Source organism: Cervus elaphus, chromosome 21 (assembly GCF_910594005.1).
Source record: "Cervus elaphus chromosome 21, mCerEla1.1, whole genome shotgun sequence".
NCBI lineage: Eukaryota > Metazoa > Chordata > Mammalia > Artiodactyla > Cervidae > Cervus > Cervus elaphus.
The window spans coordinates 49,297,830-49,318,117 of record NC_057835.1 but is presented as its reverse complement, the minus strand read 5'-3'; the positions used below and the strand labels follow the sequence as shown (position 1 = coordinate 49,318,117).

Sequence of the window (20,288 nt, the reverse complement as noted above, 5' to 3'; positions counted from 1 at the left end):
AACAGATGGGGAAACTATGGAAACAGTGAGAGACTTTATTTTCTTGGGCTCCAAAATCACTACAGATGGTGACTGCAGCCATGAAATTAAAAGATGCTTGCTCCTTGGAAGAAAAGCTATGAACAACCTAGACAGCATATTAAAAAGCAGAGACATTACTCTGCCAACAAAGGTCCATCTAGTCAAAGCTATGCTTTTCCAGTAGTTATGTATGGATGTGAGAGCTGGACTATAAAGAAAGCTGAGCACCAAATAATTGATGCTTTTGAACTGTGGTGTTGGAGAAAGACTCTTAAGAGTCTCTTGGACTGCAAGGAGATCCAACCAGTCACTCCTAAAGGAAATCAGCCCTGAATATTCATTGGAAGGACTGATGCCAAAGCTGAAGCTCCAATATTTTGGCCACTTCATGCGAAGAACTGACTCACTGGAAAAGACCCTGACACTGGGAAAGGTTGAAGCTGATGTGATTTGTCCACAGTTGGGCAGTGCTAACTTTGAATTTTAGTCCAGGATAACTGGTCTGTGTGAATAAAGCAAGAAGTCAGAAAGAAAAACAGACTGAAAATTATATATAACATAGTGCCAAAGTCAGAAAAGGGAAGGAAGTAGAGGAATTGTATGCCACGAGAGACAAAAGTGTTAATTTTATACTTTCCATGATCAGGAAAGCTTGTCTGCCTTCCAGCTGTGAAAGGAAAGTAATACTACAAACGTCGTGGGCTTGTGACAAGGCAATAATCAGCAAGGAAATGAACACGAAGTCAGAGTTCTACTAAGAATTTTAACCACTGGCTGAGACTGGGAAACGAACTGTGGGAAAGCCCACCTGCCTTCCACCCTGCGCACCACCCCCTCTGTCTGGAGTGCACCCGGTGATTGGCTGCTCAACACGTCCGACCCGACCCGCCCGCGCGTCCAGTCCAATCCCGGCCGTCCTTCAACCACAGGTTCCCAGGGACCAGCCGAGTGGGCGGGCCCTGTGACGTCTGACGACGCGCTACGTCAACGTGGCGGAAGTCGCGGCCGCTGTTTTGAAATCAGACCGCCCAGGTCTTACTAGCTCCTGTTTACGCAAAGGCCTGAGGCCGCGCTGCGTCGGGGAACATCCCCGACACCTGTCCTCCAGCCCTGCTGACCTGACGCCGCTGCCACGCCATGTCCACCCCTCCGTTGGCGGCATCGGGCATGGCGCCCGGGCCTTTCGCCGGGCCCCAGGCCCAGCAGGCGGCCCGAGAGGTCAACACTGCATCGCTCTGCCGAATCGGGCAGGAGACGGTCCAAGACATCGTGTACCGCACCATGGAGATCTTCCAGCTCCTGAGGAATATGCAGGTGGGAAGGAGGGGGGGCCCCACTCCGGGCCGTGCGTGGAGAGAGCGAGGCGCTTCTGCGAGGGAAGGGGCAGCTGGTTTAATTGTTATGTGAGGTCCCTCGGCGTCGACGCGGCTGCCCTAGACAATCCTCGAGTATGGGGTCTCCCTCATTTACATTCAGATGCGTTCCCCGATAAAGTATCTGTCCCCAAGATGTGAAGGTGATGTTTTCCAGACCGGATTTCTGAAAGAATGAAGCCGCGTTTTCTAGATTCGACTGGGTTCTCTAGGCTCTAGGTGAACTCTTGTACCTTTCAAGGTGGAGGTGGGCCTCACTCCGCAACTCCCTTTGGGTTATTTTAATCTCATATTTTCCCACAGAATATTTTGTGATGGTTCAAGGAGTTGAATTCAGATTCTGCTTACCATTTTTGCTTAACAGCTTTATTTTGGTATAACTGACTCCCAGTACAATGCATTTATTCAGAGTTTTGACACATGTGTACTTGTGAAACCAACGTCCATCACCCCACAGTTCCCTCTGTGGCGATGTGAGCACATTCCCGTGCCCCTTTTAAATCTTTACTTCTGGCTTTCCATCCACAGGCAATCTCCCTTTTGCTTTCTGGCATCATAAGCTAGTTGGCATTTTCTAGAGTTTCATATACATGAAATCATACACTATGATTGGGGACGGGCGGGGGGGCGGGGATCTGGCTTCTTTCACTCAACAAATATCAATAGGTCATTCCTTTTCATTGCTGAATAGTATTCTGTTGTATGACTATATCACAATTAGTGTATCTGTTGATGGCCATTTGGTTTGCATCCACTTTGGAGCTATTATAAATACTTCTGAGTATTCAGCTACAAATGTTTGTGTGAACATGTATTTCATTTCTCTTGAGTAGGTAGATGCCTAGGCCTGGAATTGCTGGATTATGAGGGAAATGATTGATTACCATTTTAAGAAACTTTTCCAAAAGTTTCCTCATCCTTGCCAGTACCTGTTACTGTCTTTTTCCTTTTTTTTTTTTTTTTTGGAATTGTATGTCTTTTTGTTTCGTCAATACTTTCTCCCAGTCTGTGGTATGTCTTTTCATTCTCTTCACATTGCCTTTTGAAGAACAGATGTTTTAAATTTTGATGGAATCCAATTTATTGATTTGTCCTTTTACAGATTTTGGGTTTGGGTGCCATACCTTAGAAATCTTTGTCTAACCCAAAGATTACTTATATTTTCTTCTGGAAGTTTTATAGTTTTAGGTTTTACATTTAGGTCTATGATCCACATGGAGTTATTTTTTAAAAATAATGATAGATATGGATCTTTTTTTTTTTCTTTTTTTTGCGTTTGGATATCATGTCATTCCAGCACCATTTTACTATTTTACTAACCCATTTTTAAGGCGTATCTTTTTACTGTGTGATGTGGATATCATTCTTGTTTTATGGATGAGGTTTCTATGGCTCTGAGAGGTGAAGTGACAGAGGTGATAGTCAGTGTACGGTAAATTTGAAAAGGTCCTCAGACTCTCTTTCAAACTCTTATTTTAGCTGGTGCACTAAAGATTGTTTTATTGCCTTTTTACATAAAATGATTGGGGTGTATTTCCTCTTGATTCTAGAAGTAATACAACTGTATGGAAATATAAGACCCTGTCAATAAGCCACTGTGAGATAAAAAGGGAATCCAAGAGGAGATGTGAAATCTTTGGCAATCGTTTTAAAAATTTATAGATTAATATGTAAGATGATTAAAGTACAGATTAAATTATCTCTCAGAATTTAGCAAATATTTATTTTTAAGCTGCTGTATGGGACTAGTAGAGCTAATAGCTAACAATTATCAAATACTTTCCTTAGTCGGGTACATTGTTATAAGAACAGTTCTAAGAAGTATTTTTATCTCTATTTTACAGTTAAGGAAACAGAGACTTAAAGAGAGAAGAATTTACTCAACATCATATATGACTGGTAGCTTCTAACCTCTTTATTATACTATTTTGCTATCAACAGTTTGTATTATTAACAGAGATATAATACACATCCATGACTGGCAGTGAAAGAACTGAACTCTTTCAAAAGATACTATCAATAACTAGATTACATGTGGACATATATTCAAACCCAACTTGTAAGGACTACAGTAATTATTTCTTTGTGCTTCTTGTGAATTCTGTGTTTTAACTCACTAAGCCCCTTTGGGCCATATCATAATTGGCTGTAAATTAAGCAACAGTGTGCTCCTTAATTTATAGAAAGCTGGGAGGAGAAGTGGTACAAACAAGACTACATATAAACTATTTGTTAATACATTTTTAAGTTCAAGTTTTTAAAATTATCTTCTATACTATTAATCCAGAAGGATGATGTGCCATAAATACCAACTTCTGAGGTTATTTCTGAGCATTGGTTTTAGAGAAGTCCTTCTTTATTAGTTGTCCTTTAGCCTCTTGAGAATCTGATGAAAACTACAGACTCTCTTCTGAGAAGACTGCACATATAAGGAAACATTCTGAATAAAATTTCATGGGGCTAACAGATGTCTCCCCCCAAATCACTAGATCCTAGGTTGATTCCCTGCATGAAAAAGTATTGCTTTGGTTCTATTTGTTATGCTTTAAATCTTACCTTTCTTTTTAATATAAAATATATTCTGAATTCAGAAATAAGGGACATTACAGTGAACATTCCTCCTCATCTGCTACCTGTCTAACCTCCCTCCACAGTTCAGTTGAGTTCAGTCACTCAGTCATGTCTGATTCTTTGCGACCCCATGGACTGCAGCACGCCAGGCTTCCCTGTCCATCACCAACTCCCGGAGCTTGCTCAAACTCATGTCCATTGAGTCGGTGATGCCATCCAACCATCTCATCCTCTGTCGTCCCCTTCTCCTCCCACCTTCAATCTTTCCCAGCATCAGGGTCTTTTCTAGTGAGTCAGTTCTTGGCATCAGGTGACCAAAGTATCGGAGATTTCAGCTTCAGCATCAATCTTTCCAGTGAGTATTCAGGACTGATTTCCTTTAGGATGGACTGGTTGGATCTCCTTGCAGATGATCCTTGGATCATGTTTATTAGATACATACAAAACATACTCTTACACATGTGCACTATGCTAAATAGAGATATAAATGTGAATATCTTCTAGTCTTTACTAAACACAAAATATAGGCAAAGTATGTAGTATCTACAATGTAGGTACAAAAAATGTAGTACCATAATAAAGGTATAGCCTGCTTCTGTATGTAAAGTGTAATTATTATATTTCTTATTGTCACCCAAATAAGAAAGCAGTGATCCTTTGAAATTTTTTTCTTATTTTTTAATGTTTTTGAAAGTTCATGAATTGAAAGATCGTGAGAAATGCTACATAATATTGTGGGGGGTGAACCTTCAATGCTTTTGTCCTTTAAACTGTTTTCACTAATTCAGTCTTTATTACTATATCACTCTTCTTTGCGATATCATCCTCAGAATGTTTTAATGCTTGAAAGTTTCCAAAAATCCCAATATTACAAAAACTAATTTCAAAGAATTTTAAAAGATCTATCTCCTTAACTTATAAATCATAACATTACAGGAAATTTAGAAATGAGGTAAAAGAAGAAAATCAATTATTAAGCCTATCTTCCTATTACATCTTTTATCAACTATTACACCTTTTAATAACTATATATGTATAACTATGTATATGCCTTTAGTCTTTTTTTTTTCCCTCCATGTTTATGGTTTTACCTACTTGGAACAATAGTGGCTCTTATTTCTTCTTCTCTGAACACTGTATCAGGCTTTATTTGATTCCTACCTCAGTTGTTTAGAAAAGAAAAAATGAATGAAGTGAGGTTTAGAAAAGACTGGATTGATCTTCTAGCTATTAGACATTAGTTGGAGTTTTGATTTTAAGTCACTTTATAATCCTCAAGATAAGTGTATGAATTAGTGATTATAATGAAATTACCTTGTATACTAGAAACCATAGTACAAATTTTGTTAATTCTAGTTTTAGGATAATTTCACAGATCAAATTGTGGGAATAAAATATTGTAAAGATGTACAGAGAGAGGAAGATTTTATAAGTTTCAGCACTACACAAAATGTGCATTTAGTTGTAAGTAGTAATCAGTTTCTCCATTTATCTGTGATTTTTGTCATTTCAGTATGTATTTTGACTTCTTTTGGTAAAATTCCTGAATAAAAATATATAAGCATCCAAGACAGAGTTATGATCATAGCAGTTACTTGCAGTAATTTATGAAAGATGTTCAAGTACAGATTGACTTGCTACTATAGATCCCCTGCTATTGATTTCTTTTTAAAGTAAAACTTTTTGTGACAGCTTTATGTTTTAATGCATGCCTAGAGCATCTTAATTATCATAGTTAACGTATCTTGAGATTATTTTTGCAACAACGGTAGCATACTCTTCTTTTTCTTCTACTGAAAAGTCCTGATCTTCATTTTTTTCCTTTTTTTCTTTTTCTTTAAATTATATTTTGAATTTTTTGAATTCACTTCCTGGTTGAGTTCAGCACCTTGCTGCTTTTACATTATCATAAGTGATATTAAAATTGTGTATTCTTTTTAGTTATAATACAAAACTGTGGTATACATATAATCAAAAGTTAGAGGCAGAAAGCATTTCAACTTATCAGAAAGGCTTATCACAAAGTCTTTTCTAGAACTGCTTGACAGTATGCCAAGGAGCTAATTAATAAATGAGCATGTATTACTGTTAAAGTTGCACTTGATTCATTGTGAAGAACAGCTTGCTTTTATGCATTGCTCAAAGATTGTTTCTGTTCCTTAGCTTTGCTTAAAGAAAATCTTGATTTTCATTACTTTACGTTTTTGGTTTTTTCTCCGAGAAGCTGCCAAATGGTGTCACTTACCATACTGGAACATACCAAGACCGGTTAGCAAAACTACAGGATCATCTTCGCCAACTTTCTATTCTCTTCAGGAAGCTGAGATTGGTCTATGATAAATGCAATGAAAACTGCGGAGGGATGGATCCCATTCCAGTAGAGGCAAGTTTTAGTGGTCGAGGGAGGGTGAATGTAAGAGTCTTAGGATGTTTGTAATTTTTTCCCTTTTTCTCTTCTATTTTCACAGTATTTCCAGATTTTGATCATACTGGTTTTACTTTTGACTAGAAAAGATGAAATTGTGAGATACATATGTGTGTGAGTGTATATATATATAGTACTGTGTAGTGCTGTCTTTTCATGTGATAATTTCTTGCAGACTTTAGCATCCAGGCTGATAGCGAATTTTTGTTGTTGGGGGAGATTATCTGTGGCAACTTTTATTATTGCTGTCAGTGTCATTTTAATTAAATCAGTGCATGATGTTTTAGTAGACATTTTAATAATATTGTAAAATACTTTTACAGTGGTTTTCATGTAAGTTCTTTATGGATAAAAGGTTATAACCATTTTCACCATTATTAAATTATCTTAGTAGAATCACTCTCGTTTTTAAACATATTTAAGTTTAATCTTGGATCATAGGTATATTTTAGTTAATCAGGTGTATGGTTATTTTTATAGGTGGTCCTTTCCTATTGACAAGTGATAATCTCTGCCCCCAGAGGTAGCTGGTGGCAGGGAGTGGGGTTAGATGTTCTCTCACTGCATATGAAGAACAGTTTCATGTCATCAGTGCTTTCTTATTTGAGTGATCAGCATGTATGAGGTGAACAGAGAAAGGGTAAACTGCAATACAGCCTGAAAAAAAGTGGTCAGAGATGTGGAGGGTCAGAAATATGGTGGACTCTGACAGAGGCTGCAGAAAAGTCAAGGAAAATAAGGAATGAAAACTGTCCAGCAGATTTTGCTAGAGGAAAATTGTTGGTATATTTGGTCGGAGCTTTGGTGGAAAGGTAGCAACAGAAGTCAGATCACAGTGAGCTGAAGATTAAACAGGAAGTAAGGAACTGAAGCCAACAAGTGGATATCCATCTTTCAAGAAGCCTAGACTAAAAAGAAGAAAGCAGTAGGTGGTAGGAGGGATAGAGTTGAGGGTTTGGTGGTTTGGGTTTTTTTTTTTTCCCTTCCAAATGGGAGCTCTTGTTTAGATGAAAAAGGAAGAAAACAGTCAGGCAAGGTTGGGGGAAACAAATAATGAAGACAGGAGGGCAGAGGAATCAGTATACAGGAATGAAGACTAAATGTATTTGAGATGAAGGACCACTGTCTGCATTTGGAGAGAGGAAAGGAAGAAAGTAGTTGTGGATGTAGGCAAATTTGTATTTGTCCCAAGAATTCACAGAAGTTTGGCCAGATTGATTACTGGTTATACCAATTACTTACCTCTGTCCCGTTCCTGAACTGGTAATATAAGATGGAAGAGACAGTCTCTGTTGACCCTACAAGGGGTTTCATCAAACAAATGTCATCACAAACCCATACATATTTAATTACAATTCTTCTGGAAGTTTCATTGCTATGTAAACTTTTTCTCTTACAAAAAAAACTTTCTCCCAACTAAAAGACATCTAGAGATCTATGTAGACACTTTGATAGCAAGTAAGTCACAATTATATAATATATGTCCATGAAGTTCCTTTCTTTCTAGTATAGATGAAGGAAAGCCTATTCTAGCTGAATGGACATAAAGTTCTCAAGGGTAGGACTTGTATCTTATTTGTCATTATTTTTGCAGTGTCTCCTCACCCAGTGTCTGCCAATTAAATATTTGCTGATTGAGTAGGATATTTCTTAATTACATGTGATAACTAATTTTGGTAAAAGGACTATTTTGCAAAAGAAACCCAAAAAAGCAAACGTACAGAATGCATTGAAATGATATATACTTCTAATGCTTTTATTTTAGGCCATCACTTGAATTAAAATGTATTTTTGTAATAAAAGTATAAAAATTGATCTTAACTGGATGCATTATCTATGCCAGTATAATTGGAAATTGTGTGTCATATGTTTGACTTTTAACTTGTGTCTGTCACTCTCAGCAACTTATTCCATATGTGGAAGAAGATGGCTCAAAGAATGATGATCGGGCCGGCCCACCTCGTTTTGCTAGTGAAGAGAGGCGAGAAATTGCTGAAGTCAATAAAGTGAGTTGCTAGTCTGTATGTCTTACATTTCTGAATTATTGATAAAAATTACAAGGGAGTCTGTGTAACTCAAAAACATAATTTGAATTATAGAATTACCTGCAGTTGTTTCTGTGGCAAATTTAACCTACTTAGAGAACAACCCAAAACGCAAAGGTAAACAGAAATGCCATTTGGTTAGTCAGAAGATCACCGAATTCAGGCAATAAAACTCTTAGAAAGGCCTCGTAGGCACTCTGTCACAATCCATTTACATTTTCTTTTCTAGGCAAAATTGTAGCTCTCTAGGTTACAGCATATTTGGAGCAGCAAATGATAATACTTTATAAGTAGGAGATGTGAAATGTCTCAACAGCTGAATAAGAAATTGAGAGTTATCAAAGCACTACCCCATCCTACCCTTCAGCCCACAAAAGTTCCTAACTTGAATTTATTGCTGAGTACTTTCAGAAGTTCAGAAGATAATGTTCAGATAGTTCTCTTGAAACATAGGGAAACAAGGGATGTTGTCAGTCCATTCTGGGATAGAAGCATGGCTAACAAACGGCACACAAAATAAAACTACAGTCTTGGTGCTTTACTCACAAATAAGTGCCCCCACCTCCTGCCTCACTCCTGAAATTCTTAATGCTAGTTAATAGAATTCATCAGGACATTAATTAATCTACCACAGCCAAAGAAGGTTTTCTGAGGTGGAGGAGGATAACTTAGTTTACTTATATAAGGTCTGTAGGCTAAATTGAAAAAAATTTTTTCCTCATATCTAAAAGACATTTGATAGACTTCAAATGTTGCTGACTCAAAGAATGCTTAACATTATTAATGTGATAGTCTTTAAAAAAAACTTTTTATTTCAGATATGTAGCCAACATTTTTCATAGAAATGAAACACAGAACTAGTCATATTGCTGCTGCTGCTGCTAAGTCGCTTCAGTCGTGTCTGACTCTGTGCGACCCCATAGACGGCCGCCCACCAGGTTCCTCCCTCCCTGGGATTCTCCAGGCAAGAACACTGGAGTGGGTTGCCATTTCCTTCTCCAGTCATATTAAAAACAGGAATAAAATAAGATGCCTTATACTACTGTGTTTGAGGCTATTTTAGAAATTGTAGCCAGTGAAACAAACTTTATAAAACAGAAGTTATTGTATACAAATTTAAGTTTGTTAAGGTAGTACATAACATTATAGCTTAAGCTTATGAAGCTCAAAGCAGCTCACTGATTTAACAAGTAGAGGCAATAAGTATTTGATAAAAGAGCTTAAAGATTTATACCATTTTCCTATAATGTCATAAACCAGTCAGATTATAAGATCCTTTTCACAACTGCAACAACAAATATTAAGTAGTTAGGATTTCCATAATAGATGAGACTGAACTTAATATATATAAAAGGATTTTTTTTGGTAAAACTTTTTATATTATATTGGACTACAGCTGATGAACAATGTTATGATAGTTTGAGGTGAACAGCAAAGGGACTCAGCCAGACTTACACTGTATCCATTCTCCCCCAAACTGCCCTCCCATTCCGGCTGCCGCATATCATTGAGCAGAATTCCATGTGTTGTACAGTAGGTCTTTTTTGTTATCCATTTTAAATACAGAAGTCTATACATGTCCAACCCAAACTCCCTATCTACCCCTTCCCAAGAAAAATCCCAAATAAAGAACCTAACCTTACAACTAAAACAACTAAAGAAAGATCAGATAAAACCTAAAGTTAGTAAAAGGAAAGAAATCATAAAGATCAAAGCAAAAATAAATGAAAAAGAGACAAAACAGTTGCACAGATGAATGAAAAGCTGGTTCTTTGAAAAGATAAACAGAATTCATAAACCCTTAGCCAGACTCATAAAGAAATTGTAAACAGTTGAAAAAACACATGACATTCTGACATGGGCAATAACTACTCTAAAAATGCCAGTCTTGATTATTTCAGTTTTTTATTTATTTTTTAATTGAAGGATAATTGCTTTACAGAATAGTGTTAGTAACACTCCAAGCATAAATGTGAATTCTCTTGAAATTGCACAAAATAGTAAGATTTTAGTGCAATACCAATCAAAAAACAAATAAAAAATTGGAACTTTTTTCCTTGAGAGCATACTCAGATACATATAATTTAAAAATCCAGTAAGTAATAAAACGAACAGACTCTTTGCTTCAAAAATTAAAATGTTAGATGAAGCATATTATAAAAACAATAATTAAGTGTGAAATACTGGCATAAGAACAGACAGATTCAGTTCAGTTCAGTTGCTCAGTCGTGTCTGACTCTTTGTGACCTGTGGACTTTAACATGCCAGGCATGCCATGTCCATTGAGTCAGTGATGCCATTCAACCATCTTATCCTCTATCGTCCCCTTCTCCTTCCACCTTCAATCTTTCCCAGCATCAGGGTCTTTTCAAATGAGTCAGCTCTTTGCATCAGGTGGCCAAAGTATTGGAGTTTCAGCTTCAACATCAGTCCTTCCAATGAATATTCAGGACTGATTTCCTTTAGAATGGACTGGTTGGGTCTCCTTGCAATCCAAGGGACTCTCAAGAGTCTTCTCCAACACCACAATTCAAAAGCACCAATTCTTCGGCCTCAGCTTTCTTTATAGTCCAACTCTTACATCCATACATGACCACTGGGAAAACCATAGCCTTGACTAGACAGACCTTTGTTGACAAAGTAATGTCTCTGCTTTTTAATATGCCATGTAGTTTGGTCATATCTTTTCTTCCAAGGAGTAAGCGTCTTTTAATTTCATGGTTGCAGTCACCATCTGCAGTGATATTGGAGCCCAGAAAAATAAAGTCAGCCACTGTTTCCACTGTTTCCCCATCTATTTGCCATGATCTTAGTTTTCTGAATGTTGAGCTTTAAGCCAACTTTTTCACTCTCCTCTTTCACTTTCATCAAGAGGCTCTTTAGTTCTTCTTCACTTACTGCCATAAGGGTGGTGGTATCCACATATCTGAGGTTATTGATATTTCTCCTGGCAGTCTGGATTCCAGCTTGTGCTTCCTCCAGCCCAGCGTTTCTCATGATGTACTCTGCATATAAGTTAAATAAGCAGGGTGACAATATACAGCCTTGATGTACTTCTTTCCCTATTTGGAACCAGTCTGTTGTTCCATGTCTAGTTCCAACTGTTGCTTCCTGACCTGCATACAGGTTTCTCAAGAGGCAGGTCAGGTGTTCTGGTATTGCCATCTCTTTAAGAATTTTCCACAGTTTGTGGTAATCCTCACAGTCAAAGTCTTTGGCATAGTCAATAAAGCAAAAATAGATGTTTTTCTGGAACTCTCTTGCTGTTCCGATAATCCAGCAGATGTTGGCAATATGATCTCTGGTTCCTCTGCCTTTTCTAAATCCAGCTTGAACATCTGGAAGTTCACGGTTCATGTATTGCTGAAGCCTGGCTTGGAGAATTTTGAGCATTACTTTACTAGTGTGTGAGATGAGTGCAATTGTGCGGTTGTTTGAGCATTCTTTGGCATTGCCTTTTTTTGGGACTGGAATGAAAACTGACCTTTTCCAGTCCTGTGGCCACTGCTGAGTTTTCCAAATTTGCTGGCATATTGAGTGCAGCACTTTCACAGCATCATCTTTTAGGATTTGAAATAGCTCAACTGGAATTCCGTCACCTCCACTAGCTTTGTTCACAGTGATGCTTCCTAAGGCCCACTTGACTTCACATTCCAGGATGTCTGGCTCTAGGTGGGTGATCACACCATCATGGTTATCTGGGTCGTGAAGATCTCTTTTGCATGGTTCTTCTGTGTATCCTTAGATCCCCTGGAGAAGGAAATGGCAACCCACTCCAGTATTCTTGCCTGGAGAATCCCATGGACGGAGGAGCCTGGTAGGCTACAGTCCATGGGGTGGCAAAGAGTCGGACACGACTGAACGACTTCACTTTCACTTTTGTGTTACAGAATAGCAGCTGAAGCTCCAGCCATTTTGTCCAGCTTTGTCCAGCTTCTGTGTATTCTTGCCACCTCTTCTTAATATCTTCTGCTTCTGTTAGGTCCATACCATTTATATCCTTTATTGAGCACATCTCTACATGAAATGTTCCCTTGGTATCTCTAAATTTCTCGAAGGGATCACTAGTCTTTCCTATTCTATTGTTTTTCTCTATTTCTTTGCATTGATCTCTGAGGAAGGCTTTCTTATCTCTCCTTGCTATTCTTTGGAACTCTGCATTCAAATGGATATATCTTTCCTTTTCTCCTTTGCTTTTCACGTCTCTTCTTTTCACAGCTATTTGTAAGGCCTCCTCAGACAGCCATCTTGCTTTTTTGCATTTCTTTTTCTTGGGGACGGTCTTGATCCCTGTCTACTGTACAGTGTCACGAATCTCCGTCCACAGTTCAGAAAGGATGAAGACACAGAGCCAAAGCAAAAACACTATCCAGTTGTAGATGTGAATGGTGATAGAAGCAAAGTCCGGTGCTGTAAAGAGCAGTATTGCATAGGGAACCTGGAATGTTAGGTCCATGAATCAAGGCAAATCGGAAGTGGTCAAACAGGAGATGGCAAGAGGGAACGTCGACATTTTAGGAATCAGCAAACTAAAATGGACTGGAATGGGTGAATTTAACTCAGATGACCATTATATCTACTACTGTGGGCAAGAATCCCTTAGAAGAAATGGAGTAGCCATCATAGTCAACAAGAGTACAAAATGCAATACTTGGATGCAATCTCAAAAACGACAGAATGATCTCTGTTCATTTCCAAGGCAAACCATTCACTATCACAGTAATCCAAGTCTATGCCCCGACCAGTAACGCTGAAGAAGCTGAAGTTGAACGGTTCTATGAAAACCTACAAGACCTTTTAGAACTAACACCCAAAAAAGATGTCCTTTTCATTATAGGGGACTGGAATGCAAAAGTGGGAAGTCAAGAAATACTTGGAGTAACAGGCAAATTTGGCCTTGGAGTACAGAATGAAGCAGGGCAAAGGCTAATAGAGTTGTGCCAAGAGAATGCACTGGTCATAACACACACCCTCTTCCAACAACATAAAGAGAAGACTCTACACATGGACATCACCAGATGGTCAATACTGAAATCAGATTGATTATATTCTTTGCAGCCAAAGATGGAGAAGTTCTATACAGTCAGCAAAAACAAGACTGGGAGCTGACTGTGACTCAGATCATGAACTCCTTACTGCCAAATTCAGACTTAAATTGAAGAAAGTAGGGAAAACCACTAGACCATTCAGTTATGACCTAAATCAAATCCCTTGTGATTATACAGACAGATTAGTGAAATAATATTCAGAAAAACTGTCTTACTATTATAGTAATATATGAGAATTTAATATGATATAAGAGGGATTATGTGGAAAATTAGTCTTTAAAAATAGACATTTTGGGGAAATTTTAGCTAGTTTTTACATTACACCATGTGTCAAAATGAATTTCAGAGTTGAAAATAAGACTTGTAAAACAAAATATTAGAAAACTAAAAGAAAAATATACATCAAAACTCAGAAAAAAAAAGATAGATTTTTCTAAAATAACATTTAAGAAGAGTTCATGAGGTGAACTATACATTAAGAATATTTTCAGCAAAATGACAGTAACAAGCATAAAGAATTTACAGTAGGGATTAGGAGGGGAAACAAGTTAGATCTTGAAGAGTAAGTGGTGTTTGGTAGTCCAGAGAGATGAGACATCCGTATATTAAGAAGTGTTATATATGTTTCGGTAGATAATCTTATATATTAATTCACAGTGGATGTGTTCTATTATTTTTCTCTGTAGTAAGGATGTTAGTTATAAAATGAAATGTACATGTAAATAAAACACCATTGTGATGATAACTTTGATTTCAGAATGCTACATGTGACTTAAATGTAGTTTGTTCTCTAACCTAGAAGATATGATATTTTGGTGGGGCGGGGGAGAGAAAAGCTTCAGAATGAGATCATTTCTCTAAAGATAAGTTTCATTTCACTCCCTATTTCTCTAAGTTTCTCCCTTTTTCTAATATGGTTTTGAAATGGCCTATTCTTGATTTTTTTTTTAAATGACCTTTCAAATAATCAGAATATAGTAGTTCCTTGACAGTGTGTAATCAAAAAACTCTTACTAGCTAGAATTTTGTGAATTTTAAGAAAAGGATATAATTGATACAAAGCTTTTGATATGTAAAAGTATTTCTCCACATGAGGATGTAGGTCTGTTTATGGTCTCTGTCTAGGACCCACCTACCTCTTTCCTTCCCCCCAATTCTTTCATTGTGGTTATGTCATAATTGGGATTCAGTAAATATTCTGTGTTTATATTATTATGGCACATAGATACTGTTTATTGCTAAACCACATAGGAAACCAGAGTTATATTTCCTTGAACAATTTTTTGTTTTCCTAGAGTTAATAGTTCTGTAATTTTGAAAAATTTTGATTAGTTCTTTTGCATCTGTGGGAGCAGCTCAGTACTGTTTTCCAACTTTACAGCATCAAATTATCAGATGACTTACAGGTTTGTTCTCCCCATTCCACCGCGCCCCCCGCCCCGCCCCCCTGCCGCCGCCCCCAGAGTCCTCCGTCTTTGCTAGGTCTGAATTGAATGCTCACTAAACCTGGTATTCACCTACTGTCCTGGGCCTTTCCTTCACCTCTTCAGTTAATTTTACTATCTCCTTAGTCTCCCATCTTCCTCTTTCTTGGCTTATTTCCTCCCTTGTTTGTAAGGTTCATACATCAGTGGCTCCTTCAGGAGAAATGCAGGGACTTAAGTTTTTAGTCTTTGTGTATCTGTCCAGTTGATTGTTTGGCTGGATATAAAATTATATGTTGTAAATTAATTTCCCTCAGAAATTAGAAGGTGTTCTTCCATAATCTTCTCATATGGCATTTGGTAGATTTTAAAGAGTGTAGTTATAAATATTTTTAGGCTTTGTGAGACATGGTGGTCCTTGTTCTGATGTAAAAACCATCCTTAGTTCACAGGCCTTACAAAAACAGGTCATGTGCCATAGCTTGTCAACCCCTGTCTGTTATGTTTTGTTGTCTTTGTAGATGGAGGATCAGAGATCTGTGGAGCATCTGATGCTTAAACATGAGCCATTTCTATTTGGGAGTGAGGCACTAAGACCCTAATCATAGGCTTTGTGAGTTGGCTTTCATCATAGCAAGATTGGAAACAAGCTGGCTTTTTTCTTTGGGGGACCAAGGATCATTTGCTGAGATTTTTTTCTTTAGGGCTGTTCAGAATCTTCCAGTGTCCTACACGGAGGGAGAGTCTCTTGTCTTCTTGCCTTCTGCTCTGCTGGTGGCACTCAATCTCCAAATCCCAGCTATTCAGTTCGTAAGAAACAAACCTGGTTCCCTGAAAGGGGGAGTGGGTATGGAACCCTGGAGAGGGGACTCAGTCCCGTGTTGGTGAGAAGTAGGAATGAGCACCTAGGCTCTCACTTGCTTCTGTAGCTCTTCCCCTCCAGCTTTGGTCCCCAGGCCTCACAGCAGACTTTGCCGTGGCGCTTGCCTCCAGTTCTCCGTGGAGGATCAGCCATTCTCAGTGGCATCCTTCTGGGTGGTACAGTGGTTTCCTCCCATGCCATTTAACATTCCTCTCATTTACTATTCCCCTTCTATGCCCCACCTTAAAATGTGCCACCTGGCATCTGCTATTGTCTCCTTTCTGATCATTTTTCTCCATGTTAATTTATAGCCTTTGCAGTCCCCTCCTGCCATTTTATTTGGGTTTGAGAAAAAAAAGAAACACATATTTAGTCCACAGTGTTTATCTGTGGTAAGTTTATTTCAGTACACAAAACAGTATTTCTGAAGGAAAAACCCATATTTTAAATTCTGTTCCCATTTCTACTTCAGGCATTTGAGAATGCTCTTTGATTTTGATTAAACCATTTGAATCTGTTGAATTTGCTGTTGTATGTGCCTCTGGCTTTGGGGTAAAACTTGTTTCAGTTAACATGGTATTGAATTGAAGATTATTACAAAAAGGAAAGAATCCTTTAAATGTTTTAAATTAAACAGATGTAAAGCTTAGCCCTATATTTCCATTGGAAAAAATTTTGAAGAGAATTTAGAGAGAAGGTATCTTCTCTTGAGTGGCAGGAGAAGTATTCATTTGATTGGCCTTGTGGCTCTCTCTTACTTCCTGGAAATTGTTAGTCTAATTTGAGGAAAGACTGAAGAACTAAGTGATAAACAGAGACAAAAAAAAAAAAAAAAAAAGGAGAGGCTTACTTCACTCTGAATGACACTCTCTAGGTCCATCCTAAAAAGTGTAAAGTTTGGAAAAAAAAGAAAAAAAAATATATATATATATATTTTATTTTTAAAGGGGAGAGGCCTAAGATTTGGTTAACTCAAATTGAAATTCCCCTTAAAAAGGCAAAAGAGAATAAAGTTAACAACTAAAAACCAAAGTAGATTTTTTGACCCAAAGAGGTTTTTAACTCATTCCTTAAATAAAGCATCATAAATGTGAATTAAACATAATACATATCCTGTTGACCATGTTATCTTATGTATAATTACTGCTACTAATTCTTTTTCCCTTTCCTCTACTTCTTCAGATTTTGTTCCTCCCTTCTGGAATATAAGATTAAAATATAATTGAAAAATTATAAAACACTGAGTAAACTCATGATCAACTGATATATTTTTCTGTCTTAATGGCACACATACCTGAGTGTTTCTGTGAAAAATGTTTATTTTAAATAACCACCTTCAGATGGTAAAATGTTGGTCTACGGGCTTTCCTGGTGGCTTAGTGGTAAAGAATCTTCCAACCAATGTAGGAGATGCGGGTTCAGTCCCTGGGTTGAGAAGATCCCCTGGAGAAGGAAATAGCAACCCACTCTAGTATTCTTGCCTGGGGAATCCCGTGGACAGAGGAGGGTCACAAAAGAGTCAGACATGACTGAGCGACTACGCAACAATTTAATTACATAATTACACAGATGCTATTAAAAGTCGAAATTAATTGGTTTGATTTTTCAACCACAGTTGCCCCTTGAACAACACAGATTTGGATAGTGTGGGTCCACTTACATGCAGATTTTTTTCAATAAAATACTACAGTACTACACAATCTGCCCCTGACTGAATCTGCTAACACAGAACCATGGATATGGAGGACAGACTACTTTGATCAACTGTCACAGCCTTTGGATGAATATTAAATTACATAGTATTACTTAGCATAAACATTTTTTTAAGTACTCTACTTACACATTCACCTGTTAATGTAACTAATTAGGCACAGCTGATGGATTTTGATAATAGCAGCTGTCAACCTCTGTTAAAGTCAATCAGTGGCAAGATTGTATATATTAAATCCTGTATCATGTCATGAAAATTTATTTACAGTTTAACCACTAATAAGCATAGCTGTCAGCTTTGGTGTTGATATTTTCATGATGTTTTGGCCCCAGGTATTTTTTAGTTGTATGCTAATTTTTTTTAATTTAAAACTTAGTGGTCTCTTTGAGACAAACTATCCTAATGCCTTATAATATGGCATTCTTTAAATAACAAATTTTTACTGTTCCCTAGAGTTGAATATTACCTTGAAAATATCCTCCCTTTTTTTAGTTCTCTTTATTTTTTGAGTTAGTGAAGCTAAATTTTTTAATACCAGAATTTATATTTCCCAGTGAGCATTCTTGAAAGTAGCATTTATTCCATTGATGAAACCATTGTGGGAACCATCTGTAACCTGTTTTGATACTGATTTGAAAGTCTCTTTTTAACCACTCATTAATATAATTTTATTACTTCCAGTTACTTCTTAATGTATACTGAAAATGTGATCACTAAGCTTCTTTCACCAAACTTGGCCTTTTAAGAAGTTAAATACCAATAGGAATTTCTTCCTCCTTCCTTTTGGCTTCTTTCCTCCTGTTACCTCTCTAACTCTAGATAGAATATGAGCAATTTATTTTATCTCAGTTTGCTCTTTAATAAATCAAAATTAAGATTTCTAGGTCTCTTTATAATGAACATGTACACCTTGATCTGGAGGTATTTTAATGTAGTGTCTTTAAAATTATCTAACGAAATGTATTACTTCCAAACGTAATGTTTCCAAGAGGTCACTTAACAGTAATGATTACTATAACAACTAGTGAACACTTTGAAATTCTCTGTTCTGATCTTGTTTTATCTACACAGACATTTACTACATATGATTTGAAGAAAAGATGCTTAATAAGTTTATAAACTGTGGTCGGGTAGAGAGCCAGATCTGGAGATAACAGACACATGCCATGTGCACTCAGGGCATCCAGCAAATCTCAGTTATGAATAAGATTCTATCAGGGCTGTGGCATCCTGTTTTCAGAATTAGAAGTAGATTGCACTTCATGCTGAGAGAAATTAGTGACTTCTGCCACATGTTTGAAAGATCAATTGCATTTTTATCATACTTTATATTCTCTGTTGACAGTTTATGTTCTGTGCCTACCAGTAACATTTGTTGAATGCTTACGTCTACCCACCCCAGTATTCTTGCGTGGAGAATCACATGGACAGAGGAGCCTGGCAGGCTGTTGTCTGTGGGGTCTCAAAGAGTCCGACACAACTGAGCAACTAATACTTTGACTTTTCACTCACTTTCACTTACTTGTATGCCAGGCGCACTGCTAACACTTGATGTGAATCAGATCTTTTACTCTTCATAACAACCCTTATGAGATAGGTTCAGTTATCCCCATTTTTGTGTTGTGGAAGCTGACGCACAGAGAAATTAAGTAATATTTACTTAGTGAAGGAGCTGAGCGTAAACCCAGAGAATCCAGGCTTTAGGGCTTGTGTTCTTAACCATTAAGCCACACTGCCTTGTGGAAACCTATATGCTTAGGTTTTATAATTGAATATTTAGCTTATTTTCTTTGGTGGTTCGAGTGGAGGAGGAAAAGGAGGTAGGGGCTGGAGCCATAGGCTCTGTAGGCTGAATTAGAATTTATTATGCCTTTCGGTGGATGTTTGCAGCCAGAAAAGTATTGAGACCTTCTGCCTTAAGGAAGTCCACGCTTAGTCCCTCAGTTGTGTCTGACTCTTTGGGACCCCACAGACTATAGCCCACCAGGCTCCTCTGTTCATGGAATTTTCCAGGCAAGAATACTGCAGTGGGTTGCCATTTCCTACTCCTACTATGCCTTAAGGATTAATTTCTGTCTGGTTCATTAGAGTTCTGACTTATGACATTTTAATCTTATATCTTCATGGTGTGTATTTCATGAAACATTTTTTGATAAATTCTTTTGTTTCTGCAGAAACTCAAACAGAAGAATCAACAGCTGAAGCAAATTATGGATCAATTACGAAATCTCATCTGGGATATAAATGCCATGTTAGCAATGAGGAACTAAACTGATATTTAAATTTCCGGCTTTACACATGTTACACCGTTTTTTTTCCCCTCAAGTTATTTTTTCCCTTTGAAGAAGATTATTTATCTGCTTTCAGTCTAGTCACTAGAATTAAAGTTCCTATTTTTTACACTGTGGTTTTACATTAAAGTATTCACTGGTGGTTTTTAAAAAAGCTATTGATTCTGTGAAAGACTATTGTAATACATTTTGATGAGATTTGTTTTTGGTTATTCATGAATTGAATAATTGTTTTTTAAAAGCAAAAATAATTAACTTTTGTAAATAAATTTCTAAATTTGATCACTGATTGTTTTGTTCATTTCATTACCCTTTTAGGAGAAAAAGGTTTAAACATTCTTGCAGATGAAAATACCAAGTTCAGTCCATCTGTGGTACAAATTAAACATAAAAGTTACCATTTGAGCTCAATTTTAAAATTTTAGTTTGAGTCCCAATAAAGTCTCTTGGACTGCAAGGAGATCCAACCAGTCAATCCTAAAGGAAATTGGTCCTGAATATTCATTGGAAAGACTGA

General features: G+C 37.3%; 1 protein-coding gene across 3 annotated transcripts; it reads left to right on the top strand.

Annotated features, from left to right (window-relative positions):
- Positions 1-988: 988 nt before the first annotated feature.
- Positions 989-20,053, top strand: MED30 (mediator complex subunit 30). 3 transcript variants are annotated; one of them, XM_043880249.1, is made up of 5 exons: positions 989-1,335; positions 6,190-6,348; positions 8,292-8,396; positions 15,429-15,520; positions 19,655-19,793. In XM_043880249.1, the coding sequence occupies exons 1-4, from the start codon at positions 1,159-1,161 to the stop codon at positions 15,507-15,509; spliced, it is 522 nt and encodes a 173-aa protein (XP_043736184.1). In that variant the 5' UTR covers positions 989-1,158; the 3' UTR covers positions 15,510-15,520; positions 19,655-19,793. The 3 variants fall into 3 exon arrangements, with proteins under 3 accessions (XP_043736184.1, XP_043736183.1, XP_043736182.1); XM_043880248.1 differs by lacking the exon at positions 15,429-15,520 and having other exon boundaries at positions 19,655-20,053; XM_043880247.1 differs by lacking the exon at positions 15,429-15,520 and having other exon boundaries at positions 8,292-8,400; positions 19,655-20,053.
- Positions 20,054-20,288: the final 235 nt, after the last annotated feature.